General features: G+C 50.5%; 10 protein-coding genes across 10 annotated transcripts; 5 read left to right on the forward strand and 5 right to left on the reverse strand.

The window, feature by feature from the left end:
• Positions 1-197: 197 nt before the first annotated feature.
• Positions 198-1975, forward strand: IAR55_004512 (uncharacterized protein; the record flags this gene model as incomplete). The annotated part of the gene is made up of 7 exons (XM_066947610.1): positions 198-299; positions 369-993; positions 1053-1135; positions 1205-1232; positions 1306-1456; positions 1543-1867; positions 1937-1975. The coding sequence occupies 7 exons, from the start codon at positions 198-200 to the stop codon at positions 1973-1975; spliced, it is 1353 nt and encodes a 450-aa protein (XP_066802024.1).
• A 100-nt stretch (positions 1976-2075) lies between these two features.
• Positions 2076-5220, reverse strand: IAR55_004513 (uncharacterized protein; the record flags this gene model as incomplete). Its single annotated transcript, XM_066947611.1, has 14 exons — positions 2076-2158; positions 2220-2311; positions 2370-2640; positions 2687-2753; positions 2814-3145; positions 3203-3450; positions 3514-3551; positions 3631-3675; positions 3735-4105; positions 4165-4297; positions 4365-4515; positions 4602-4708; positions 4763-5029; positions 5167-5220. The coding sequence occupies 14 exons, from the start codon at positions 5218-5220 to the stop codon at positions 2076-2078; spliced, it is 2259 nt and encodes a 752-aa protein (XP_066802025.1).
• Positions 5221-5648: 428 nt separating this feature from the next.
• Positions 5649-6987, forward strand: IAR55_004514 (uncharacterized protein; the record flags this gene model as incomplete). The annotated part of the gene is made up of 6 exons (XM_066947612.1): positions 5649-5660; positions 5761-5822; positions 5913-6000; positions 6096-6532; positions 6661-6834; positions 6900-6987. 6 exons carry the CDS (start codon positions 5649-5651, stop codon positions 6985-6987), a joined length of 861 nt encoding a protein of 286 aa, XP_066802026.1.
• A 280-nt stretch (positions 6988-7267) lies between these two features.
• IAR55_004515 (mitochondrial 54S ribosomal protein bL31m) lies at positions 7268-7852 on the reverse strand (the record flags this gene model as incomplete). The annotated part of the gene is made up of 1 exon (XM_066947613.1): positions 7268-7852. One exon carries the CDS (start codon positions 7850-7852, stop codon positions 7268-7270), a length of 585 nt encoding a protein of 194 aa, XP_066802027.1.
• A 454-nt stretch (positions 7853-8306) lies between these two features.
• Positions 8307-9602, forward strand: IAR55_004516 (uncharacterized protein; the record flags this gene model as incomplete). The annotated part of the gene is made up of 4 exons (XM_066947614.1): positions 8307-8410; positions 8479-8610; positions 8739-8953; positions 9055-9602. The coding sequence occupies 4 exons, from the start codon at positions 8307-8309 to the stop codon at positions 9600-9602; spliced, it is 999 nt and encodes a 332-aa protein (XP_066802028.1).
• Positions 9603-10160: 558 nt separating this feature from the next.
• On the forward strand, positions 10161-11992 carry IAR55_004517 (uncharacterized protein; the record flags this gene model as incomplete). Its single annotated transcript, XM_066947615.1, has 10 exons — positions 10161-10314; positions 10411-10571; positions 10648-10659; positions 10772-10907; positions 11025-11206; positions 11310-11446; positions 11515-11527; positions 11602-11623; positions 11691-11866; positions 11957-11992. 10 exons carry the CDS (start codon positions 10161-10163, stop codon positions 11990-11992), a joined length of 1029 nt encoding a protein of 342 aa, XP_066802029.1.
• A 387-nt stretch (positions 11993-12379) lies between these two features.
• Positions 12380-16387, reverse strand: IAR55_004518 (uncharacterized protein; the record flags this gene model as incomplete). The annotated part of the gene is made up of 12 exons (XM_066947616.1): positions 12380-12822; positions 12903-13080; positions 13153-13862; positions 13911-14520; positions 14574-14740; positions 14802-15133; positions 15196-15450; positions 15515-15596; positions 15668-15806; positions 15877-15913; positions 16001-16254; positions 16355-16387. The coding sequence occupies 12 exons, from the start codon at positions 16385-16387 to the stop codon at positions 12380-12382; spliced, it is 3240 nt and encodes a 1079-aa protein (XP_066802030.1).
• A 604-nt stretch (positions 16388-16991) lies between these two features.
• IAR55_004519 (uncharacterized protein) lies at positions 16992-19427 on the reverse strand (the record flags this gene model as incomplete). Its single annotated transcript, XM_066947617.1, has 5 exons — positions 16992-17493; positions 17551-17930; positions 17983-18191; positions 18263-18356; positions 18417-19427. The coding sequence occupies 5 exons, from the start codon at positions 19425-19427 to the stop codon at positions 16992-16994; spliced, it is 2196 nt and encodes a 731-aa protein (XP_066802031.1).
• Positions 19428-22862: 3435 nt separating this feature from the next.
• Positions 22863-23123, reverse strand: IAR55_004520 (uncharacterized protein; the record flags this gene model as incomplete). The annotated part of the gene is made up of 1 exon (XM_066947618.1): positions 22863-23123. The coding sequence occupies one exon, from the start codon at positions 23121-23123 to the stop codon at positions 22863-22865; it is 261 nt and encodes an 86-aa protein (XP_066802032.1).
• Positions 23124-24146: 1023 nt separating this feature from the next.
• Positions 24147-25240, forward strand: IAR55_004521 (Fe-S cluster assembly protein DRE2; the record flags this gene model as incomplete). Its single annotated transcript, XM_066947619.1, has 3 exons — positions 24147-24315; positions 24383-25120; positions 25182-25240. 3 exons carry the CDS (start codon positions 24147-24149, stop codon positions 25238-25240), a joined length of 966 nt encoding a protein of 321 aa, XP_066802033.1.
• Positions 25241-25569: the final 329 nt, after the last annotated feature.

Raw genomic sequence — 25569 nt, forward strand, 5'->3', positions numbered from 1 at the left:
ATTGTTCATGTTGTTGTTTCATCAGTTGACGCGACTAATCACTCCGCAACGGCTGTCTGATCGATCCCCTCATTTAAAAATCCTTTGACGCCTCCACCCTTCCATCCCTCCTGCAAAAAACATAATTTCAGAATGTCTCTTATGATCATCAGCGGAGCAACTCATCCCCGTGGACCAAACAACAGGCATCAGACAGGATGGGACGAGGAGACAAGATCAAGAACGCGGACAAGCGATCCGACCAACATCGAAAGAGCAAAAGAGAGAGAGGTCAGGCAAAACTACAGCGTCGTTTGGAGGTATGTTGTATCATCCACACCCTTTCCCACCTCATACAATCAGGCTGACCCTTCATTCATCATCTGCAGATCAAGAAGGCAGAGAAGGACAAGACGAACGGTGCTGCTCTGAGGGCTGCACGATTGGCTAAAAATGTGCCCAAGACGCTCGATAACACTCGTCAATTCGATTCGACGTCTTACCTCACTGCCGATCCGGCAACGTTGCGAGATTTGGAGAAGAGAGCAGAGGAGGCTAGTCGGATGATCAATGGAGAGATGCCATCGTCAGATGATGAGGAGGATGAAAGTGATGAAGAGGAAAGCGACGACGATGCGGAAATGCCCGAAGCAGGACCTTCGAGGACCAAAACCGTTGCTCCAAACGGACCGGATGCGGATGGCGACGAAGACGATGATGACAACGATGAAGAAGCAGAAGGAGGAGCAGAGGAGGAGGAAGATGCAGAAGAAGACCAAACAACCACCGAACCCGTACAAATTCATCCTCCCCCCAAAATCCTGATCACCACCTCACCCTCGCCATGTAAATACACCTACCAGTTCGTGGATGATCTCAAGAATGTTTTCCCCGGAGGAGAGTTTTTCAAGAGGCCGAAGGGGAGAGGATTCGAGATCGGACGAGTCGCGAGATGGGCCGGTAAGAGAGGATATGGAGCTTTGATCGTGGTCAATGAGGATCATAAATCTCCCAGTGAGCTCGAATGGAGTCGATCACGAGGGGACGATATTGATTGACGATTTTTATTTCAGACGCTATCACTCTTATCAACCTCCCTGCTGGACCTACAGCATTCTTCAGATTGTCAAGCGTCATTCCTAGTGCGAACCTCTTTGTATGTTTCGGCTCTGATCATCTCGTGTTTCGTCTGTCGAGCAATTTCGCTAACGTGCGACGATTGCAGGGCCACGCTCGACCAACACCTCATTCTCGTGAGTCGATCCGCGCAGCGGACCAAGATCGTCGCAAAAACGCATGACTAATCTTCGTTCCACCTTTGTGCAGCTGAGCTTATCCTCAACAACTTCACGACGCTTCTTGGCAACAGCGTTGGACGATTGTTCGGATCCTTGTTCCCCCCTCAACCTCAATTTAGAGGAAGACAGGTTGTGACATTGCATAACCAACGTGATTTCTTATTCTTCCGACGACATCGGTGAGTCAGAGCAATGTAACCCTCTTAGGATCTCCTGATTGCCAGTGAGACAACTCGAGGCTGACTGGACGGTATTCCCTTCTCAGATATATGTTTTCTTCAGCAATTTCTGCAAAATTGCAAGAGATTGGTCCCCGATTCACCCTCAAACTTCGATGGCTCAGAAAAGGTTTACCTTCCGTCACGGCTCCGGATGGTCGAGCGCCCATTGGAGGGGATGCCGAAGCTGCTTCTGACGAAGAGATGGACGGTGATGAGGATGCAGAGGAAATCGCGAGACAGGAGAAACAAGATGAGGATGCGGCCATGGCTGAGATCGGCAAGCCGCAAACCGGCAAAGGAAAGACGACGCATGGTGAGATCAAGGTACCTGCACTGGACGAAGAACAGGAGTATGAATGGAAATGGAAGGTGAGTCATGCATGGCTGGACTGTGTACCTTTACAGACTGGTGAGCTGATCGTGTTGCTGGTTGCATAGCCAAAGATGGAGGTTTCTAGAAGGACGTTCTTCTTGTGATTCTTTCTTCGTTGCATGCATATGATTTATTTACAATATCGCTCAGCCTGATCCAACGTCATTCACCCTCTTGGTTGTCAAACTGTTCGCTCCTTCGACTTCAAGCTCTGGTCGAGCGCTTTCTCAGTCCTAGTCTCTCCAGCGCCAGCTGGAGTGAATCCGGGAATGAATCGTCTTGGGCGGCTAATGCACGACATGAAACAACGAGATGATCGAGTTCCTTTGGAAGACAGCTTCGACATACCTCCGATAGCGCTGGACTCAGCCTCTCTGAGGGGTCCTACGAAACTCGCGGCTTTTCGGATGGGTGTTGCCAGCGACACTACTGAACGACGCCTGTGAGATTCCATCATGAGCTGCGGCCTACGATAAGTGTATCAAGCTGGTGTCTCACAGTCTCACTCGTCGCGAAGGAGGAGAGGAGTTCGGTCCGCTGGTAGAGCTTGAGGCTCCTTGATGGTGCTGTACGGATTCTGGGGTTGAAATCGTAGGCCTTGGCTTCTTCACCTTGTCCGAGTCATTGATCTCCTCCAAGTCCCTCACGATTCTCTCAAAAGTGGGTCGGCGTCTCGGAGTTGTATGCAGGCACTTGCGGATGAGGTCCCATACTCTTGGCGGCAACAAGTTGGGAGAAGGATCGATGGAGCGAGTGGACACTGTTGCTACTACGTGAGCGCTTAGGCTTGTGATGTGAAAGTCCCAGGAACATACAAGTGCGTATGAAATGAGGCAAGTCATCCGTCGCAATCTCCTCGTGAATCCCTTTGCCCACGAATATCTGAGAGGTGATGTCAGCTGTATCAAGCACGAAGGGTGCCCAAGGTACCATAACACATACCTTGTATGCAAGAACACCGAATGACCATACGTCTGCCTCTTTGGATACAGAACCGTGATCGATAGTCTGAGGACTAGCGTAGGTGAGAAAATCTCGAAGGCCCGTCGTGAACTGCTTCCTGATGTTCGGTTGTGCATAGATTCCACCAAAGTCCGAGAGTAAGGGGAGTCCTTGGTCATCGATGAGCACATTCGAGGCTTTGAGATTCCCGTGGATGATTTCATCTGAATGAAAATCTCGCATTGTTTGGGCGATGACCAGGAGAATCTGTAATCGGTGGGCAACTGTTTTACCTTCTTTGCTGAGATAGCCCTCGACGTTCCCGTTGGGGTCTGAAGAGAATTGGTTGTCGTTAATCTCGGAAACATTTTTGGAAATGCTTGACTCACAGAGCGGAGTCAGAAAGAAAAGGGGATATAGTGCATCCGAATGCGATCGGATCGAATATTGGTTGAAGGGTACCACTCCCGCCGAGCGTTTCATTGCCTTTTTGTATAGCTCAATGTGGTTCTTGAAGTCGAACACGGATGTAGCGGAGAGGTCGCGATCGTGCCATTTGAACGGAGATGTGTCTTTGATGCAGACACGCTCGTTGGGATATAGGATACCTTTGAAGCTTGTCTGTATGGCGGAAGCACTTCAGATATGAAGGCCGCCTGTTCAGCGATGGCAAACCAAGAGTGTGCGCAGGATGGCTCACCCTAGAGGCTCGGTCCTCAGAACGTAGGTCTCGGTGACCTTCGATGTCGTTGTCAGTCTCATGTGACTCCTCCCATGGGCTCTTGCGAGATCCCAGACTGTTAGTGGGAAGGCTCACTTTTTCATCCGCATCCGGCGGCACTCCACCAAGCTCTTCGATCTCCTACTCGTTGGGCATGTGAGAGTGAGCTAACTGCTAAAACAATTAGTGTAGTCACTCACCTCTATGATGTCCTGTTTCAGTGATTCAAGTATGTCGTACATGGATGGCAATACCTCTCTTGAAGCAGGAGCTGGGGATGGTGCCCCAGAATTTGCTGTCACCATCATGATGGTGAGATTCGTGTCCCCACGTAATCTGATTGACTGGCCTCCCTCGAGGGGAATGGAAGAGCTCCCTTCGCCAGTCAGGAGATGTAAGAGGTCTTTCGAAGGCGAGCCTTTGAGTGGCAAGCCTCTTGCATCATCAGTTGCGAGGTGTGATGATTTCTCTTGTTCTACTTGAGGATTCGAAGTTCCCAGAAACAGTTCCTGGTAATCTTGAAAAGCGGTTACAGCTCTTGTGAAGCAAAGAGGATCGTGCTCGTAATCTACTGCAAACTGATCAATCCGGATGCCGACTTGTACATCCTCTAGGTGGGAATAGACGTACCTCCAGACATAGCTTGTAGACGTGCCTTCTTCGTCGGAAGCTTCCAAGCGTCCTGCATTTGCTGGGCAATCGGAGTGTTCATATTGGAGGTGGTTGCGATATGACCAGTAGCATGGTACCAAGTTCCGAACAGCTATAAAAGAGAGTTGTCATCAATGGGACGGAAGCGATTCAATTTTAAAGTTGTTGTGACGACATACGGTCCATTCTGCTTGGAAATTTTGGAGTCTTTCCCAGAGAGACTCCAGCTGTCTCGATCTTGCACCAAAAAGTACCATTGTTTTGGCTGAACCCTCATTCTGTCTTACCTTCTCCATGCCTACGAGATCCGTGATCATTCCTCTGAGCTCTCTGTTCCAGAATTTGTCCGCAGTGAGATCCGAGCGATAGTCAGCTAATGCAGCTTCCATGAGCCGATCATAGATCAGCAAACTCACAGGCGATAAGATTTCATCAATTCCATGTAATTGTCAGGAATTTGTCCAGCTGGACACATCTCCACAGCTTGAAATAAGGCTCTGCTTAAGGCCAAGATCCTTTCCGCCTGATGAGTTTCATGCCGTCAGCACTCGACACTCCTGCCTTTACACAGACTCACGATCCTACTGCCTTCCAGCTGATTGTTGTTCACCTGTTCCAGTCTGTTGACTAGATCAGTCAATAGGCTAATCACAGGCATTGCAGGACCGATCAAAGGAACCGCTTCGCCCACGTCTTTGAAGAGGTTGACCGCTCTCTCGAATCGTGTTAGCCATCTAACACGCTCTTCCAAAGTCTCTGTTCGCTGAGGTGGTAGCACACCAGGAGGAGGGGCTGCCGTCACTGCTCTCTCGATGTTGTGACCTTTTTGATCCTCTTCGACAGGCTGGCGGTAGACTCGGGCGGCGATGCGACCGGAGCCGAATTGGATGGAACAGAAGTAGTCGTGGGAAGTTGGGCGAATTCGAAGGAAGGAAGTTTAGCAGACCGAGCTGGTATGTGTTCCTTTAGGAAGGTACTGACCCTCTTCCTCAGCTGGGTCGATTTCCTGGGAGAATCGGTCTGATTTACAAACATGGTTCGTGGGAGATATCACTTGGATGGCTGAATGGTGGTAAGAAGAATGTCTGAATCGCATAGAGATCATTTCATCGAAAGGCTACTGCCCCGACTGTTTGCATACAGCCAAAGGTATCCCCCAAGAAAACTGTGCACGCGCATACACACAGTTTCACCTCCCCACTTCTGCTTCTTTTGTCTTGTCCGAATGAAAATCACACATGATGTTGTGGTTCATTGAAATTCCAGGCGTGTGCCACATTCGTCCGATAAATGCGTGATGACAACAACGATAATCATAACCACTTTGGTCATGTATGCGTTCGGTCTCAAGCTTCTCCCCGCGTAACAGACCCATTTGGTCTGCATGGAGTCAAACACCATCCTCTTCTGTATCCCACTTCCTTGGTCGCCAATACATCCTGAACGGCTCGACGCCCTACAAGATGACGGATCAAGTGAGTTTGGGGAATCCCTGCGATACATTCCTTCATCCGTTCTCGAGGCCATTCCGCGGGAGAACAGAGCCCTCGCTCATTCCGGATTGACATTGTATAGTACGTCCGACGACTCACTCCTCAAATCCGACAAATACTAGAATCTAGTGATCTGTCGACAGTGTGAGTCGGATCGAGCTCTCATTTGGACGAGCTAGACAGACAGCCAGCCAGCTAGACCTGCTATTGACATGGTGGTTCTTCCCCATGCAGCTCTGCCAAAGCTGTTCGGAAACAACTCGTTGCCAGAGGCGAGGATGAGAGTTCCATCAAAGCTTCCCGATCGAAGATCGACGAGGTGGTGAGTGTCTTGATAATCATCAAATGAGCTCTGGCTTGATCCAGTGATATCGGTCATTGACCCTCACGTTTTCTTTCACTTGATGGAATGGACAGATCAGCGAGATATACGATTCCTTGACAGCCCCTGTCCCCGCTCCCGAATCCCTTGCATCGTCTTCCTCGGATGAGGTCACTCTCACCTCCCATCATATACCCAAGACGGAACCGCAATCATCGCAACCCGAACCGCTCCGAGCGACAACTGCGAAACGCGAACGTAAACCGTCGTTCTCACCTTCCGATGTTTCGGAAGGAGAGACGGACGAACAGATGGCCAGGAGATTACAGATGCAGTTCGACGGGGAGGGATCGAGCTCGAGACCCAGACCGACGAGAGCGGGAGTGGTGGTGAAGAAGAGGAAGAAGACGGTGGTGAAAAAGAAGAAGGGTTCGGCGGATGTTGGGAGTGATCAAGAGGGTGAAGTGAAGAAGAAGAAGAGGAGAGCGAGTGAAGGAGGGAATAACACGTTCAACAAGGAGTTGATTCTAAGGTGAGTAATATCGCTCGTCAATCGATCTTCGCTGCTTCCCTGTTCTATCCTCGCATTTCTCGTGACTGTCCTCGCCATCCTTACGTCGCTTGTTCGACTGACTGCATGATGCTGATCCTACATCACAGCGACGCCCTCTCCGATCTCGTTGGCACACAGCGCTTATCCCGACCACAGGTGGTCAAACATATCTGGGACTATGTCAAGGAACGCGGACTACAAGATCAGACGGACAAGCGATATATCCTATGCGACGAAAAGCTGTTCAAGGTGTTTCATACAGAACGATTACATATGTTCACGTAAGTCTTTCTGCTACTCCTTTCTGCTACTTCTTGTTGCCGGCTTGTATTGACCTCAGGCGTAGGATGAACAAGATTCTGGTGGATCATGTTCGAAATCCGGACGAGGTCATCTTCAAAGAGGAGCAGGAGGAGAAGCCGGCCGCTATATAGGGTTTGAAGGAAGCTCAAGGATCCGTAAAGCTGGTTGAATTATTACGGAGTTGTAATGCACAGGCGGGCAAGTCTCAGGAGGTCGGGTCCAATAGACACCATTTAGTCGTCATCTCTCTCTGAATAAACAGTGTACAGTGCAGGCGACAAGGGGAAACACATCGATCCATGCAAAATGTTGTACCGGATGATGAATTGTGCATTGTGTACAAGTCCACCATCGGAAGCCAGGTCTCTGCCCTCCTGTCTCCCGACCCGACCAATCTCTCCATTCCATCCATTACTTCTTCTTCCCACCTTTCTTGGCCGCCTTGACCGGGTTCCGCTGTTTCTCACTGACTTTCTCCTCCTGTGCACCTTCCGACATCCAATCGAAGTCGTTCTCCTGTTGCTGCTGTTGAGATCCTCCTTCTGCGCTTGCACCCTCATGCGTCGATACAGTGTTCGAAGTTGACCCCCCAGCGGACGCAGGAGTACCATCCAAACCGAGACCTTCGAATCTCTTCCTGAATCTGCCCACACGACCCTCATCGCCCTCACCGAGACCTCTCCTCTCACTCGCAGGCGACCAGAGCGGATTATTCAGCACGTCTCTCGTCAATTTCTTCGTGGATGGCGTCGGAGCCGTGGTGTATGCCGTGAAGGAGGACCCGTCGGAGAGGATCACTCGCATAGGGTATTTTGGGGGGACGGGAGGAGGGATAGAAGGTGAGGGAGCGAGATGTGTTCGGGATAACCATAATGAGGAAGGAGAGGCGGCAGATGTTTTGGTTCGCGTTTGCGTCTGGAGTTTGAGCTGAATGGAACGGGTCGGTCGGAGAACGGATGAAGAGCCAGAAGAGGAGAGGAGAAGCGATCGTGACATCTTGTGTTCGATATGAGAGAGATGCAGCAAGTGATGTATGTGGTCGTGTTGCGGACAATTCGAGAAAGACTGATCGTCGCGATATGGAGTTTGCTCGGTATTTTGACTTTACGCTACAGACGGAGAGAAGAACGATTACTGTCTGCCCGTCTCCAGCTATGGGTCGCTGCTTTCTTTGATCGTGCGTAGTATTTTGAAAGACAAAGAGGAGATGAACTGTCCTTTTGAAATATCCAACAGGCGAGAGAAAGTCCAAAAGTACTGCTTCCGATCGACCGTGGGAAAGCGGACCGCGATTTCGCGGAGCGAGGCAGCATCGCAGCAACAATTGTTGACAAGAATTGATTCTGGGACAGTCCACTATCTGACGTGCTTCTAGATCGATCGACACTCGCACAAGACGCTCGCGCAGATACAAGGGCAAGGCAGTAAAGTCACTGTCAACGACCTCGGCATGGCGAAATCACGTTTCGAATATGTCCGGAACTTCGAGCTCCCCGATCCCCTTATGCCCAACACCTATATCGTGGTCAGAATAGACGGAAGAGGGTTTCACAAGTATGTCACCGAACGTTCACCGTTGGATAGGACCAATGACTTACTTCGTTCCTCTCTCCTCAAACTAGATTCTCTGACACTCACTCTTTCGAAAAGCCTAACGACCGACGGGCTCTCGACCTCATGGATATGGCTGCGAAGAGTGTGATGGGGGAGTATAAAGATGTCATCTTGGGTTTTGGCGAGAGTGACGAGTACAGGTGAGTCGGTGGAATCCGGTCTAGCAATCCTTTGTCTTCCTGCTGTGCTCGAGACCTCTGTCCGACTATGTTCTGGCGATCTATCATAAAGCGATTGGAGCCGAATTTAACTGACACCCTAACTATAGCTTCCTGGTGAAGCGCTCATCTACGATGTACAGCCGGCGGCGAAGCAAAATTAGTTCTTCCATCGTATCTCTCTTCACATCCTCTTACGTCTTCTACTGGTCACAATACTTCCCCAACACGCCGCTGCGATATCCACCAAGCTTTGATTCTCGAGTCGTCCTTTATCCTGGAGAGAAGGAGCTGAGGGATTACTTCAGTTGGCGACAGGCTGATAGTGAGTTCTGAGATGGTCGCATCGTCCTTCCTTTGCGCTATTCGAGTGCGGTTGAGTGATCTCTCACACACTCATGTGCACTTGCTGACTGCTCGCTGTAGCTCACATCAACAATCTGTACAACACGACCTTCTGGGCTCTAGTCCACGGAGGTCAGACAACAACAGAGGCAAACAAGACCTTGCAAGGTACCGACTCGAAAGATAAGAACGAGATACTGTTCTCACAGTACGGTATCAACTACAACAATGTCCCTGCGATGTATCGCAAGGGAAGTGTATGTGTGCGAGAGCATCCGTCTTCTCATGCGTCTACATCGGCATGGACACCACCATCGCGAGGTCAGACTGCTGGAGAAACATCGATGAGAACCGCTTCCCAATCTACGTCTAGTCCTTTCTCTTCATCCAAAAAGGATATATCGACAGACACTAGCTTTGATAACGGAGGAATACTAGATGGAAGAAGCGATGATGAAGGGTCTACGGTCCCTGTCGTGCGGACAGATCAGGAGGAGAAACCGTGGCGGACAGGGAAGAAGCCGAAGAGGGTGAAACCGTACGAAGGGACGGAGGGAGAAGTGGTAGTGATTCACGAAGATATAATAGGGAACACATTCTGGGACGCTCGGCCTTGGTTACTATCATGACATGACACTATATGATCCTCGTCTCTACCACATATGCATGCATTCATTTACTGTACAACCTATCAACATACATGGTCATATTGAAATATGTATGGCAGGTCATTGGATCCCTGGTGTCTGATCGGAATTTGATCCCGATACCCGAAGGAAAACAATGAGCGGTTGTCCGAAATGACTTTCGACCGCGTTTAGCGAAGTTGACCATTGCGAGTCGAATCAGTAAGATCTCATTCGTCACCTCATCATCATCATCATCATCATCATCATCATCATCATCATCATCATCATCATCATCATCATCATCATCATCATCATCAGACTTGCTTGGTCTCCCGTCGACAGCGCAAAAAGGACACCAAAAACGGTTATAGGCCGAAATCCCGACACCGACTGCTCGTGCATACATCTATTCATCCCATCAAATACAATTAGCATCGCCCGCACTCCGAAATCAAGTCCTACCGCTTGAACAACGATATTCCCATCTTGTCACGGATCTCATATCATACTCAAGCTATCGTCTGTGACTCCCAACCTCGTGATCCCCAAAAGCCAGAAATGTCCTCATCAAGCCCACGAGCCGCCCTGCCAACACCTACCAAAGCCGTCCCTGTCAGTGTCCCCACTCCCGCCAAGGTCGTCCAAGCGCCCTTGAACCTTTGGGAGAGCTTCATGTGTGGAGGATTAGCAGGATGCGGGGCTGTGACCATCTGTAAGTTACCCTTCTACAGCGGCTCTGTCCAGACCAAGAATCAGACCGTCGCTGCACGCTACTTGTTGCCGAGACTGATACGTATCGGATCACAAGCAAACATACCGGAAACTATGAAGACGAGACTTCAATTACAGGGTGAACTGCAAAGACACGATCCGACAGCTCCTAGAGTGTACAAGAATGTGTTTGACGTCTTTGCCAAGACGTGGAAGAACGAGGGTATAAGAGGATTGCAGAGAGGTTTGGGACCTGCCGTGAGTTTGCACATACTAATCCGCGATGCGCACAGATCGTTTGGACTGATCACAGCTTGGTTGATTCTCGGCACAGTACGGATATCAGGTGAGTTGTACCTTCCTGCCATACTGTTAGGGCTTCGGCCCCGGTGCTATCTGGGTTGGCTTGAGTTCGTGGAGACACTCATGAGCTGATACGCTCGTCTGTTCCCTACCAGATCCTCCTCAACGGATCAAGATTAGGTTTCTACGAGCCGATCCGAAGGGGACTGAACAAGACGATAGGACGTGATCCGAATGAGGGATTTGCACCGACTGCCCTGACAGCTGGTGCTGTCACGGGATGTATTGGAGGTAAGTCAAGTCCCTTCTCAAGCTGTTGATACACCGTCTTGCGCTCCTCGCGACGCAATGTGAGGAGCTATTTAAAACATATCGTATCATGCTAACTGCTCCCGTCTATCATTATAGCCGGTCTTGGATCTCCCCTCTTCCTCGTCAAAGCTCGAATCCAAGCATACTCTCCCGCACTCCCAGTCGGGGCGCAACATTACTACAAGAACTCTTTCGACGCACTCCGAACCATCTTGAGATCAGACGGTGTATTGGGGTTATGGAGAGGTGTCAACACCGCTTTTCTTCGTACTGCCATGGTCGGTATTTTCCCCTTTCTTTCGGCTAAACTGTTGTTGCCGTTGTACTTGTACTTCAATATACAGCATCCAGAGTAGCTGACGTCGATTGTACGCTCTCCAGGGCTCTTCGGTCCAATTACCTTCTTACAATATGGGTAAATACTACCTCACCACGAAAATGGGTATGAAGGACGACAGCTTCTGGACATTCTTACTTGCTTCCTCACTCTCGGGTGTCTGTGTGTGTCTAGCGATGCAGTGAGTGGGACGTCGTGTCTTGGAGATCCTGTCAAACAGAACGCTGATGACGATCTCATCTATTTCAGACCGGCAGATACTGTAAGTCAAAGCAACGGTCGTGATCAGTTTCAGAAACGTATATACTGATCATGGCCATATCACCCTCTCGGAAGGCTCTGACAAGAATGTACAATCGTATGTCATCTTGCTTGATCTCTCCGGTCCGGAGCTGATCATTCGTCCGATCATCATCACCTCGCAGAAAACACGATCAAAGATCCTATCTCCGGTAAAGTCAGAGGAGCTCTCTATTCCAGTCCGTTCGATTGTCTGTGGAAGACTTTCAAGGCGGAAGGAATAGCAGGTTGGTATAAGGGTACCACGGCGCATTTCCTCAGGATCACACCGCACACCATCTGTACACTCGTGTTCAATGAGGTGAGTCAAGTGCTCATTTTCGTCCGGATGACCGACGAGCGTTTGTCATTTGCGATGTCGTGGATGCTGATGACTATTCACGTGTGGTAGTTGATCATGGCCGAGTACAAGAAGCTTCGCGGATGAACGACCAGCCCAGCATGAAAAGGACATTTATCTTTGTTTGGAGAACGTTACCAGAGGCTACCTGTTCGAGCGGAAATCAAGGGTCATCCTCATATGAGGGGAATCGGGCATGCATCTGCACTGTCAACAGTGATGTTAGATACGGTATAGCACATCCTATCGCTTTGACATCATTTTCACCCACTCCACTCGCAGCTCGTGCCTCCCCTCCTATGTCGACCTCTCCTCAATCGTGTTCAAGCGTACGTCCTGTGCCCGTGCGCACAGCACAAACACCGTCGACAAAGTCGTCACGCGTGATGCTGCAGAAGAACGACGCTTGTAGCTTCCGCTCAATCCTCACAGTCGACTGTTCGATGTCGTCCGCCTCTTTGCAATGAGTCCAGATCAGAATTCCGTCATGCCCGCTTGACTCGGTGCGATACTCTGCACATCGTCTTCTCCACCTTTGTAGCCATAAGCATACATTGAAGCACTCGCCGCTTCACTTCCAATTGACATCCTCCTTCCACCTTTATCGTGTTGAGCTCCGACACCTCCAAGTCTGTCGAATTGTGAGTATCCAATCCCACCAACACCATTTCCGTTGCCATTGCCATCACGAGGTAGAGCAAGGGTGTCTGTCGGCTGTTGTGAAATGACCGACGACGCGTAACCAGTATATGATTTTCCTTTGTTGCCACCTGGAAAGAGTGGGAACGCAGAGCTGCTCGTCAAGGCTTGACTGACCACTGATTGAGCGTCGGGAGGAACGAATGACATGGCGTTGTGGGTTCGGTAGTAGGCCGGATCGAATCGACCTGCTGCAGGACCAGGTACTCGGCCGGCAGCTGTTTCACATATATAGGTCTCAGCGACATCCCACAAAATTCGTGTTACACGCGTTGATGTGACGCCTTGCTTGACTCACGCTTATCAAGATATTCGCTCGCAGGAGCTTCGCGAGCCTTGAAAGGATCCATTGCAGCAGCTAGTGACTTCTTCGGTCGACTGAACTGGATCATACTCGGTTGCAGATTGCTGAGCGGACCCTCGACGAAGCACGACTTCTCCTTGAAGTGTGTCAACAGATAGAGCCAAAGGGGATGCTACATGACGAACAAGAAGGAATCAGCAATGCTGCATTCGTCACATCTGACGGTCGAACGCATTCAGCTCACCTTGCTTAAGACCTTGGGGTTACCCAAGATGACCACACCGTACTTCGCTCTGGTCAGAGCGACGTTCAATCTTCTCGGATCGTTCAAGAAACCAATACCCTGGTGCTCGTTGCTTCTCACACAAGTCAAGATGATATAGTCCTTTTCTCTACCCTGGAACGCATCGACGCTCGCCACTTCCACCTCCTTGTATAACTCTTTCTTCAACGACCCGTGGAGCTGCATGTACGAAGCAACGTATGATCGCTGACCCTCATATGGCGTAATGACACCGATTTGACTGGGCAGAACACCAGACTTGAAGAATTTGGTCACCATCTTCTCGACGTTTGACGCCTCTGTCCTATTCAAGAATGAAGTTCCACTCGAAGAAATCTCCTCGGTTCCAAGATTCTGGTGGAAGAACATGGGCGTGTCGCTGACCGGCCACGGGAAATCGACGTTCTTTCGTAATCTCTCTGGCGCGGTGACACCATTTTGAAGTGTTCCCTCGTAGAACATGTTCGAAGGGAATTCAGAAAGACAGGGGTGCATTCGATATTGCACCTGCAGTCGGATAGGTCGATTGCCAAGGATGACGAGTCGCTCGAAAAGTGATTGCGAAAGGCCTGCGCGAGCTGCCTTCTTATTCATGATGACTGGACCGAGCTGTTGATGATCTCCGACAAGAACAGCTTGCTTACATCCCATGACCAAGGGGATCATACACTCTGCGATGAGATGTCAGCTTTGCGTGCCATGCCAAACAGCCTGCTCACCTGGTTCAGCCGATTGAGTGGCTTCATCGATCAAGACGGTGCGGAACTTGAATTTCGCCAATCTGGGATCGCCAGCACCGACACATGTTGTGCAGATCACATCCGCCGCATTCAAGATATCCTTCTCGCAGGCTCTGACCAAGCTCTTATATTTCCTCTCATCGCTCTGACTCAATTCACCTTGATCATTTCTGAGCTGGATAAGCTTTTGAAGTTCAGGGTGTGTGTCGGCATTCGCGACTTGATTGTGAAGCGACAGGAAGGCGACGTTGGAGTCAAGAGCTTCTCGTGATTTGGCAGCCAGTCGGACAACCTTCAAACCTGACTGGTGGATCTTTTCACAAAGATGATCGACTGCTACGTTCGAAGGGGCACAAACAAGGACTTGACCCGGGTTCATTTTCGCGAGATGATAAACGATAGAGGCGGAGGTGACGGTTTTACCAGTACCGGGCGGTCCTTGAATCAGACTAAGCGGTTTTTGCAATACCGCTTTGACCGCAGCCATCTGGGAATGATTCAGCTCGGGAAGGTTAGGCGCAGAGAATCGCTTCGGCATCTGAGTTCGCAGGACCTGAGGTTCGAGTTCGTGTCCGAGAAGTTTGTGGTACTGAACAGATCTCTTCAATATGTGGTCCAGAGTCAAGGGCAGGGTTAACTCACGATGTAACCACTAACACTCTTTTCGTCGATGGCAAACGTCTTCATCGCCGCTTGCATCCTGTCGAAACTTGTCGCTTTCCACACGAAATCGACCGAGAAGCCATGGGTGCAATCCGCAGGAACTCCATCGTTTCGCCTCAGCTCGAGACAGATCTCGTCCGAAACGTCTGGATAGGAGCACATGTCAGCATTCCTTGCAACATGAACAGAGATCAGGTTGATACTGACTATTTGGGATCTTGACGACACTTCCGATACCCTCCCAATCTCCGCCACCACCCCATCCGCCTTTCGCGAATGCTTGCATCCCCTTGACTCCTCCCATACTACTGCTGTTCCCGACGAACTTCAATCGCAACTCATCACCAACGGCCAATCTGACTTCCCCACTCTCCAGTTTGGGCATGCAGAACCAGGCCAGTCGCTTTTGGTTGAGACCCATATCCCATCGTATGGTGATATCGTTCTCGGTCTGTGATTCCTTCATCCGTTTGTCGTAATCTGCCTCGATCTTGACGAGAGGTCCAAAAATGTTCTGATACTGATATGCGTCCTCGTATCTAGCCCAAAGGTCAGCTTCTTTGAGTCGCCATAGATTGTTGACAGGTATGTATCTACTCACCTGAGCAATATAGGCTGCATCTCCTCCTCGCCCGATTGTGCTTCGGCATCCTCCAGCTTGGCCTCTGGATTTTCTCTCCACAGTTCCTCCAACTTGGCTATTTGCGCAAGGGAGATCTGCCTCGCTCGTAGCTGTTCCGCCTCGGAGGGTACTTTGACCAGCCAAGAGAGGAAGGATCGATCATCGATGATCGCAGACCATTGAGACGTGTCCCAGTTTATATCACGAGAGTTGGTGAGAGCAGCACATGGTTGACTTTACGTTGGCAAAGCTGTTAGCTTGCAGAGTAGGAGTAGTGAGCGTTGTAGAAAAGACTGACCGACAAAGGAGGACGACGACGGTATCACTTTTCGCAGGGATGAAGCCCAACATAAAAACGTTCTTGCTGCCACAGTTGTAACCTGTTCCAAGGACAAGATGTACATCAGCTTCGGTCTATCAACAACGGCAAACAGCTCGGCGTCGCACTCACATTCTGGAATAGTCTCTCCCAACGCGCTCTCCTTGTGCAATACTACCTCCTTGTGTTTCGCCTTGACGAGGTGGTTCACGATATGTGATGCGGACGTGTTTCCTCGAGAATTGCAAAACCATTTGCTACAGTGTAGACACTGATGCGGAACCTCATATCAGCTTCTTCGTCACTCGCATCTCGTGGAGGCGGAAGCTGGATAGACGTACCTTTACAACACATTGAGGATTATGAACTCCACAATAGCTAACGATTTCAAGCTGATCAGCAAACATACTCTATCGTGTGCACAAACATTTCCATTGAACGTGGAGAGTGTCGGTTGATACTCACCTACAAGCATGTTCAACCCCAACTCCCAACATCGCCCTTTCCCTCTCTTCAAATTCCTCCTCACCTATCCCACCACCCACGCCACCATATCCGTTCACGACCCCATGTCCATGCCCATGTCCGTGGTTCAGACTCATATCGCCCAACTGACTTGATAAGTCATCGCCATTGATCGTTGACGGGGCATGGGCGTTGATGACGGAATTTGGGATAGCGGAATATACTGAAGTAGTATCGTCCAGATCGGCTCCGTACTGCAATGACGATGATCAAGTAGGTGATAAGAAGGGAAGCAGATCAAGTTGATCAGTTGGGATGTGTGATCAAGGTGGCAAAGATACTAGCACGACTCACCTGCGATGCACCTTCGAAATTTGAGAACTCCATCTTATTCAAAACCACTCTACGATCGTGTTCGCAAGGAAGATGTCAAGCAAGAGGATGAGCCTAGAGTCGCACAAGAGATGCAAAGACGATGATGATGGTGATGATCCTCAAGGTTGAACGAAACACAATATCGACAAAAGGAAGAAAGGGAGTTGGATCGCCTAACTTTGGCAGTTTACCTTTTTCCCTCCACTTCGTTGCCATCGTTGAACCCACGAGTTTCTTCATCGACGCACTGGAAGCTGAAACAACCTCATTGTCCGTTTGGAGGTTCGTTTCCCATTAGTGACTCAACCTTATGTTCACCTTTGTCAACCAACTCGAGAAAACGTATATATGTATGCATATCGTTTGTTCAATATCTTGTCTCTCCCTCCGCCTATAATATTAAACAGATCGTCCTCACCAAAACGGTTGTCCAAAAAGATATAGTACAGATCGACCCAAGGTGACGGTCCAAAGCGATCAACGGCGAAGAAAGTGGGAGGGGGGTCTACATTTGTCAAGATCAAACGGAAGAAAGTGGAGAACAGCTGGTGAGTAGCTGGAATGGAGTGACAGAAAGCACAGCGACACAACAAACTCGACGGAAAGCCGTGCCAGCTCAATTGCCTTGAACGAAAGTCTCGTCGTAACCTTCGCTTTCGGGAGAGCTGGCTTCCTCGCTCCTCACTCCCTTGATACCTCTGTGCATGTCCTCCCAGCCTCCATGACTGTCACTTGAGTGCATGTGGCTCGAATTGCTGCCAGCGGAAGGGATACCTGGCATTTGAACCGACATTGGAACTTGATCTTCGCCGTACATGGGAGACGCTTCACGAGAGGAGTAGGCGTAGGCCGAATCGTCTGGCTCTGCCATGGCGATGCTAACCGTACGAGGTACCGCAGCAGAGGTGATGCGAGCGCGGGACGGCATTGCTCTGATTGTTCGCTCGGGTCGGTGAGAGACGTTGCGCATCTGTTGGGTGAAGACCACGTTGGGGGGTGGGGTCGGGAGAGTGAGAGCGACATTGGCGAGATCACCTGCAGGATCGTTTTCCGCCATTCCGACTTGCCATTGAACCATGCCGTCCTCGATGGGTCGCCACCTATTCTTGCCGACCACCCTGATGCTGGTGTCAGCACTGGACTCGTCTGTGTTGCCATCGAAATCAACCACTCACTTGTCAAGAAGATCACGCCTCGTGTACTTGTAGTTCTCGCACCTCTCTACCGCTTTCCTTCGAATGTCCCTCACGGCAATCCTCGTCTGGTAGTCCATCTCAGGCCATTTCTCGTCTGGACCGTCGTATTTCCTGTCGCAACGCGTACAAAACGCATCGAGCTGTGCGAGTACTCGCTTGCCTCGATGGAAGAACCCTTGAAGAGCGTTGGCTTTCTCCATTGGCGTACAGGCCGAAGGGATCGAACCAATCAGTGGGACGGAGTCCGAATTGATCGAGAGGTCATTGTTCAGTGTGTAGTAGAACAGAGGGAAAAAGTGAGGGATCTCGGGATAGGTCTGAAGAAGTCCCCACAATGAGAGCTGGCTCGAGGCGCTGGTCTATCGACGTTATCAGTAAGCGCCGTTAACGAAACATCGTTGCTCCACGCACTCTACGAGAACGTGACGACACCGATCTCTTGCTTGTATAGGCCCGTCTACCTCCCCTCGACCTCTTGGTGGGTCGGAATTCTTCTTCGTCATCCATGTCTGCGTCCGAATACTCCTCGTCGTCGTCACTGGCAGACTCGTTGACACCACCGTCGAGATCGACATATGAGATGTTGCGGCTCATCTGACGGATCCGCGGAGATGCTCGCACTGGGGGCCATCGAGCATCGGTTAGCCATACTAGCTACGTGAAGATCAAAACTGCTCACTAGGATGCTGACCGGCCCCGAGGTGAGGGCGTTTCTTGACTGGAGTCGACACGTTACGCGCTCTGACGTTACTCATGGTACTGATTGTCCTTGAACGAGGTGCAAACTATTGATGGACATCTTAGCATCATCTTCTCCTCACTAAAAGGTCAGTCATCACTCATACCATAGGGCGACCACCTAAACCGACATCCTCCAGGAGCTTCTGATTGTTAATGATCTGGGCTTGCCTCTCACGCTCGTAGTCGGTATCAATGAAGCCGATATTTGGTTTGATATCACCGCCTCGTTCTGCTGACATGGAGGACTGACCATTGCCATAGTCATGAGCATGGAACAAGCTGCCAGGCTGAGGGTGAGGAGCGGGGTGAGGAGCGGGGTGAGGAGCGACTTCCAGCGGGTGAGTCTGACTGTCATAGGAGGGTGTGAAAGTGGTGGGATAGAAGCGGCTATTGGTTTGAGCTAGAGTGTCGGACACCTTCCTGAGCTCTTGCTCGTTAGGAGTAAGCCGGTCCTGCTGATACTCGAAGCTTGGTGTCAGCAGTCGATGGTTGTCGGAAAGAGCTTCACTCGCTCCGGAAGTCGAGCGTGACATGGATTCGCCTTGGCCATAGTTGATGAGAGAAGGGTTGATGTGCCTCGGATCATTACCCGAGATCTCGAAGTTGAAGGTAGGATTTCCCCAAGCACTAGATTGCTGGCCTGAAGCTGTAGGCGGGCGGTCCATCACCTGACCCGTCGCCGAATGAGGAGACGAAGAGTATCGAGAGGACACAGTTCGATCTGTAGCCGAGTGCATGGGATGGGCATGACTGATCGTTCGGATCATAGGCTGAGATCTGGCCGAATCGTAGATCTGTGTTGGCCCTGTGGGATAGTAGGAGATAGGCGGTGCAGTGATTGGATACAATCCTCCACCCAGGAAGCTTGGGGGACCGGAAAGATCAATCGCTCCAGGTGTGAACGAGCGATATTGAGGTGTAGGGTAAGCAGAGACAGGGTTAGGAGACTGCCCATCACCGACATGAGCAGGATAGTTGCCAGTAGGAGCGATGTGGAGAGTCGCTTGAGAAGTGATAGGTCGTTGACTCTCAGATGATCCGCCCGGCGATGAGTAGATGCCTTGATGGGTCTGTGGTCGACCAGTGTCGAACGAAGATGGCAGCAACGAGGTCATCTTGACTGACGAGATCGAGGCAAGCGTTGTTGAACGACAGAGACCAAGTTTGTCAAAAGTTGCAAGGAGTGCCGTCGGTGGATGAAAGGACAAAAAAGAGAAAAGAGATGGGAAAAAGTGATGGGAACAGGGTGTGAGGTATCCGTTAAAAGGACAAGAGATGATCAAGTGGCGTGATGGTTCGACAGCGTTTGGGAGTGGAAGACGACGTCAGCTCGACTATACTCGAAACCTCAGACAGCGCAGCCACCCCCTTCGGATTGCAAGATTACAGACTGTGGGGCGTTTCAACTCACCTCCAACAGTACACGGCTGGTGTGCGCGAAGTCTCACCGGAGGAGAGCTTTGAGAAAGCTGTGAGCGAACAAAGGAAGAGCGCGGAAAGTGGAGTGGCAGTTGACGAAAGCGGAGGTGTCAATGAGCATGCCCGCGCGAGAGTGTCGCATCATGCGTAATGTTCCCGGACCAGACGTGATGGTCGTTGCCGGTGCAAGGAGGACGTAGATAGATGAGCCCCGTAGAAAGGAGGTGATTACAGGCGCGGTTGCGCAGAAATGGTAAGAGCAGCAAGCGAAAGCGGACAGGGGAGTTTCGCGATATGTTTGAAAGGGATCCATAGAAGGACAGAATAGACAGTATCATACTGTCAGCACTGGTGATCTTGACGGAGGAAACAGATAGTGAAGCCAGGAGAGGTGAGGACCGCGATGATGGCAGGGTACGAAGTGATATCGAAGATAAGGACAAGAGACCACAGCGACCGACAATCTACCTCTGACAGCGACATGCTCGTCAAAGGGATTTCGGGGGAAGGGTCCTCTCCAGCGAATACGTCACAGGCAGGATCCGCTGGTTGCCCTCCCAACCAATGGCAATCAGAGCAAAGGAGACGAGTCAAGCGTCAACTCACCGCTTTCGAGCTACGAGGCAAAATGCAAGAGGCTCGGTAGCCAAAGGAATTCGTTCGGGATGTTTGATGATAGGTGAGTAGACAATCGCTCGGAGGACTCCACTGAGACAGCTGGAAGGTTGCGCCTATGGGCTGGAAGCGGAAAGAGAGTGGTGGAATGACTTGGAAAGGCTTGGGAATCGCTTGAGGAAATGTCGGTGGTAAATCCAAAGTGACTTTGAAGGGAAGAGGGCAATCAACGAAAGTGAGTGTTTTGACATCCCAAGATCTACCTTTAAGTACTGCACAAATTCTCACCCTCGCAAGAATGTCAACAAGTCGATGTTTGGGGAAATCATTCACGTCCGTCAGAAGATGGTGATTCATCAACGTTGCATCAATGAACCACTCGTGTGCAAGAGGACGTTTGTGGTGGTCCTCCTCCAAGGAGGGTCTTGCAGCCTTCGGACGGTATGCTGAGCGGCGGCATCGTGAGTGGGGCAGATGACGCGAGAGACACGGTGGCGGTGAGTGAACAAGGATGTGTAAGATACGAATGAAGGATGTGGTTGTGGGATGTGTATGTGTCGGTTTTGTTGTCGGGGATTTTTCGAGGGCGGTGCAAAGGGTGAAGTCGGCGTCGGCATCAGCGTTGGGGTTAACGATGACAATCAGCATACAATCTGAGTGCGTGTGGCACGTTGATCGATGGTTTCACAAGATGATCGCATCGAGCAACAGCTGGGTGTGGGAATAAGAGCAAGACTGACTCACGATGGTGGCGACCAGACCACAATGCGAAGACGTGGAATGAATGATCGGTAGTGGTGATGATGGTGATCGAACGGACCCTCCCGCCTGGGTAATCGGCAATTACTGGCTGTCGACACGAGCGGCTGTCGTGATACTGCCAAGGGGGTTAGCGATCGAGGATCTCTTGTATGCCGATTCGAGATACTGACATAAGCTGTAATGTTGAGAGGAAGACGTGAAGAAAGTGAGCGGAATACCTTCAAAGGACCTTTGGCAGTGCAATAGAAAGGATGTGTTTCCGTTCGGTTGGGAGATGTCCTGCTACTAGAACCTATTGTGAATATTCCTCCCAGCTGTTATGGTCTCGACAGTAGTATCTGGCGAGCAGGCTAGAAATTGAACATCACCAGCTGGACGCACTGGGGAGAAGAGATTGATGGAGAGGTTGAACACGGTATACATACTTCTATCACCCCAGAAAAGGGGTTGGCACTTGCCGCAAGTGGTCAGTCACAATCGTACCATGTGTATATCCTCTCTTTTGTTTGACACTGATCTCCATGACGTCTAATTCCCTGTCCATGCTGAACCGGAACCATTTGTCAACTCCCCCTCTTCGACCGATATCGACCATGGTGGCCCTTGCATTGTTTGTGCCTATCGTCCCATATCTCACTCTTGGGAGGAGCTCGAGCCTCGCTGTCTGCCGTCCGGTAAGCTGCAAACGGCAGGAGAGGTCGGTCATGGTGAAAAGTCTCCGAGGGGGACGAGCTCGAGCCATCCTCGATCGCATGAACACAACGGATTGTGTTTGTATATACGTCCTTGTATGTATGCTTGCCAGGTACGGGGTCTGTCTTGTGTGATTGAGTGGTGGCGTCAAACACGGGGCAATCGCTTTTGGGCGCGAAGCTGCCCAGATCAACGAATACAACTTACAGGAAACTTGGGATATGGGTTTGTTAGCAACATTAGTGTTGTGCATTGCCAGTCGATGAAACGCAATCAATCTGCGACCTCCGAGATATCCCGCAGACGGCCTCAACAAACTGATCCGTGAAGACCTGTGAGTCAAGCAAGAGGGGTCGGCAAGCTCATCAATTAGTATCGTGCAACTGTTGACAAGATGCCAAATGCAATCAGACACGAAATCATACTGAGAAAGACAAAGTAATTTGGGATAACTTACCGTCGAATTTGCCTTCGCTAAGGGTCACCGCCACGCGAGACGATATGCGTAGGAGTATGAGGTAATCGATGCGATGGTATCATCATATCGCTGTGTTCAAGAGCATTGCCTGGTGGAACAGGACAAGCTGCAAGTCCTCCCATCAGTGACGGAAGCTGTAGATGCATGCATGTTTATGGAATATCAACAGATTGTGTACGAGATTAGATATGAACAAGGTTCAGACGACTATATGGGTAATGGGGAATGGTTGAAGTGACACCCGACACCAACAACCCTTCCAGGACGTTCAATGTGCTATGGTGAAGAAGGCGCAAGGAAGACCAGCGGATGTCAGGGTGGATAGACAAATCGTCGCGGATTGAGGTACAAGGCGAAGAGACGGGTAGGAAGCGGACCGAGAAATGCCGAGGTGTGAATTGAGGGAGGGAAACATAGTCCGTGTGCAGGTGAGGTATTCTACAAGAGGTTGGATTGCGATTGATCGGTACGAGACGAAGTAAGGCGATGAAGTCGGGGGAGATATTGCAGTTGACGAGAAGTGTGTTGTGAGGTATAGTGTGCCCCCATGATCCCTACTAGTGTATGGTCCAGGAGGTATTTTCTACCACTTCCTTCCGCGCTGCTCCATCTGCTGGGTAGGAACTGGATGCCCATGACCCCAAGCTTTGTATATCTGCTGTACGAACTCGCTCAGATGAGGACACGGGTGTTGACCAGCTGGACTGGTACCGGTTCGAGACGAGGGACTTGTACCGCCAAAAGAGTTTGACCGGGAAGTGCCGTGGGATGAGAATGAGGTTGATGAGGAGGAGTAGGAAGGACGAGACGTGGGGACGTTGATGGGACGGGCGAGGGAGGTCATTGTGAAGATACGAGAGTGTTATAGCTTATGACCAATCGTGAAGTCTAGCTTGACTTGTTGGAGTAGAAGTCCGTACGGTCGTCGGGTGTGTGATGTGCTAGTCGGTAGTGGACACTGAGATGGTTGCGGACGGGTGTGATGCAAATACGTATCGTATCGGTGTTCGAGTCGTTTGAAATTGATGCAAGCAGAAGCAGAATTGTATGTAAGAATGCGTGTATCAATGCATGAGAATACCACCCGGTTTCAGACCCATCCATATATATAAGTAGTAGTGACTCACTCCAAATTATGGCGTGACAGTTCGAATAAGTGAGCTCACTGTACCGGGTCTGTCTGTATATCAGAAACCCACTATCTTTCAACCCGATTTCCCGACCGAGTTCCCTGTCCGATGGTATCGGATCCGCTCGAGCGGAGAAGAGGAAGGATCAAACAAAAGACAACGCGCGCGAAGGCTTGAGAACTGACTCAGATCAGATCAGAGACGCGAGACTCCAGTCACGAGACGACCACGCCCCGTCATGTTCGCGTACAGGTAGACGCTGATCGGACATCTCTCGGGTCAAGTAGTGTTGCTCCACGATGCCTTGGCGTCTAAAGCGGTGGGGATGGATTGGGGTAGGGAACGATCCTAACGAAACCTAGATGATGAAAAACAGTGAGTGAGCTCCGCCAAAAGAAACGCGGCGCCACAGTCCGAAATACCGAGAACATTCGGGAGGTTCGGAAGCAAAAACTCGACCTCTTTTGTTCAGAGGTGTGTTTACGTAACAGACTGTTGTCTATGCTCTCCTAACCTATGGTGAGCTTTCGATTTGATCCAGCGGATTTTCACCTCTCAGGAATCCCTCCACCTCTTAACCTCTTACTAATGATTCACAAAAGTCCAACTCGAATCGGATCTTAACTTTCTTATGGACAACCTCGAGATATCAACATAATCGGCTTTCATTTCACCTCAATCGTTGCCTTTATCGAGAGTTCGTCTACTTTTGCACCAACACAATCTACCTATCAGCAATGGTCAACGCCAACGGTTTGTCTTACTCCTCGGGGTCCAGTTCCACCCAGGTGGTGCTGGGCTCGATGCAACGTGCGGAAGAATACCAGACTTTGTTGGTCGAGCTGAAGGGTGCTGCAGGAGGTGGTAAAGTGCAAGGAGAGATGGTGGATCGTATCTTGGACAATGGTGAGCTCATCAGCCTCGAGCTACACTCAGATTCATATCCTTGCTGATTCGCCTTTCTTATGTGTAGCCACAACACTCCCTTCACCACCTCTGACAATTCACTTTGTCCTTCCTCTTCCTTTACCCGAGAAATTGTTACCCACCATCCCACCTTCGACCCAACTCTTCATCCACTTACCCCAACACTCCGAGTCTGAGTTGACTTCTCTTCACGCCTCCCTCGCTCAGCACTCATTCACTCCCGTCCTTCCTACACCCTCCACCTCTATCCTGGCCTACACCTCCCCCTCTGCTCCATCTCTTCCCACAATCGCTTCTGTCCCGTCACCCATCCCTGCCGCATCTACGTCAACTTCTGCGCCACTTTCACTTGGAGCTCGACCTCTCGCGCTCAAACGATCAGGCGACAAAGCTCGTAAAGCTGCATTATGGGCGATCGACTCTCCTCTCCTCCCTGACGGCGGGAAATCCCTTCTTACACCTGAAGATCACGCTAGACCGGAATGTGTCTTCCCAGCTTCGGACGGTAAACCCGTCAAGCGACGAAGAGCCTGCAAGGACTGTACCTGCGGTCTGAAGGAGTTGGAAGATGAGGAACAGGCACAGTCTGCCGCAGCGGTGAAAGAAGCTCAGAAGGCTTTCTTCCTTGAGGGAGATGATGATATCCCCGAGACGTTGAAGACCGCCACAGAGGGTATGGAAGGTGTCTGGCCGACTGAGAAAAGAGCAGAGGCGAAGAAGACCAGTAGTTGTGGAAGCTGTTATCTCGGTGACGCCTTTAGATGTTCCAGTTGTCCTTACCTTGGTGAGTGGATTTGTACATATCTGATGTCTAGCACGACTAATCTGGGTGTATGCTGCAACAGGTCTGCCACCTTTCAAGCCCGGAGAACAAGTCCAGCTCTCAATCGACGACGACATTTAGATGACTGTTGTACATACTCTTCGTTTGCTCTCAATGCTCTTTCTCCCAGAGCTGTAGCGTTTGTTGGACCGGCTAGATTTCCCTTCATCTTTTTGTCATGCACATTGTACAGTCTGTCACGTACTACTGCCCGATGTAAATGTCGCAACATAGATATACGACAATGATGCGTAGATGCCCGGAACCGGTTGGTCTCCCTTTCTTTTAACAAGCTATACAACAGGACGTGTACCAATTTCAAGCCAACTGGTCCAGCACCAACCGCGGTCTTCACGAGACCGGTAATCTCAGTGTTCAGTTTATCGCTGTCAGGCCCAGGCCTTGCTCGT

The sequence above is a fragment of the Kwoniella newhampshirensis genome, chromosome 8 (assembly GCF_039105145.1).
Source record: "Kwoniella newhampshirensis strain CBS 13917 chromosome 8, whole genome shotgun sequence".
Lineage (NCBI taxonomy): Eukaryota > Fungi > Basidiomycota > Tremellomycetes > Tremellales > Cryptococcaceae > Kwoniella > Kwoniella newhampshirensis.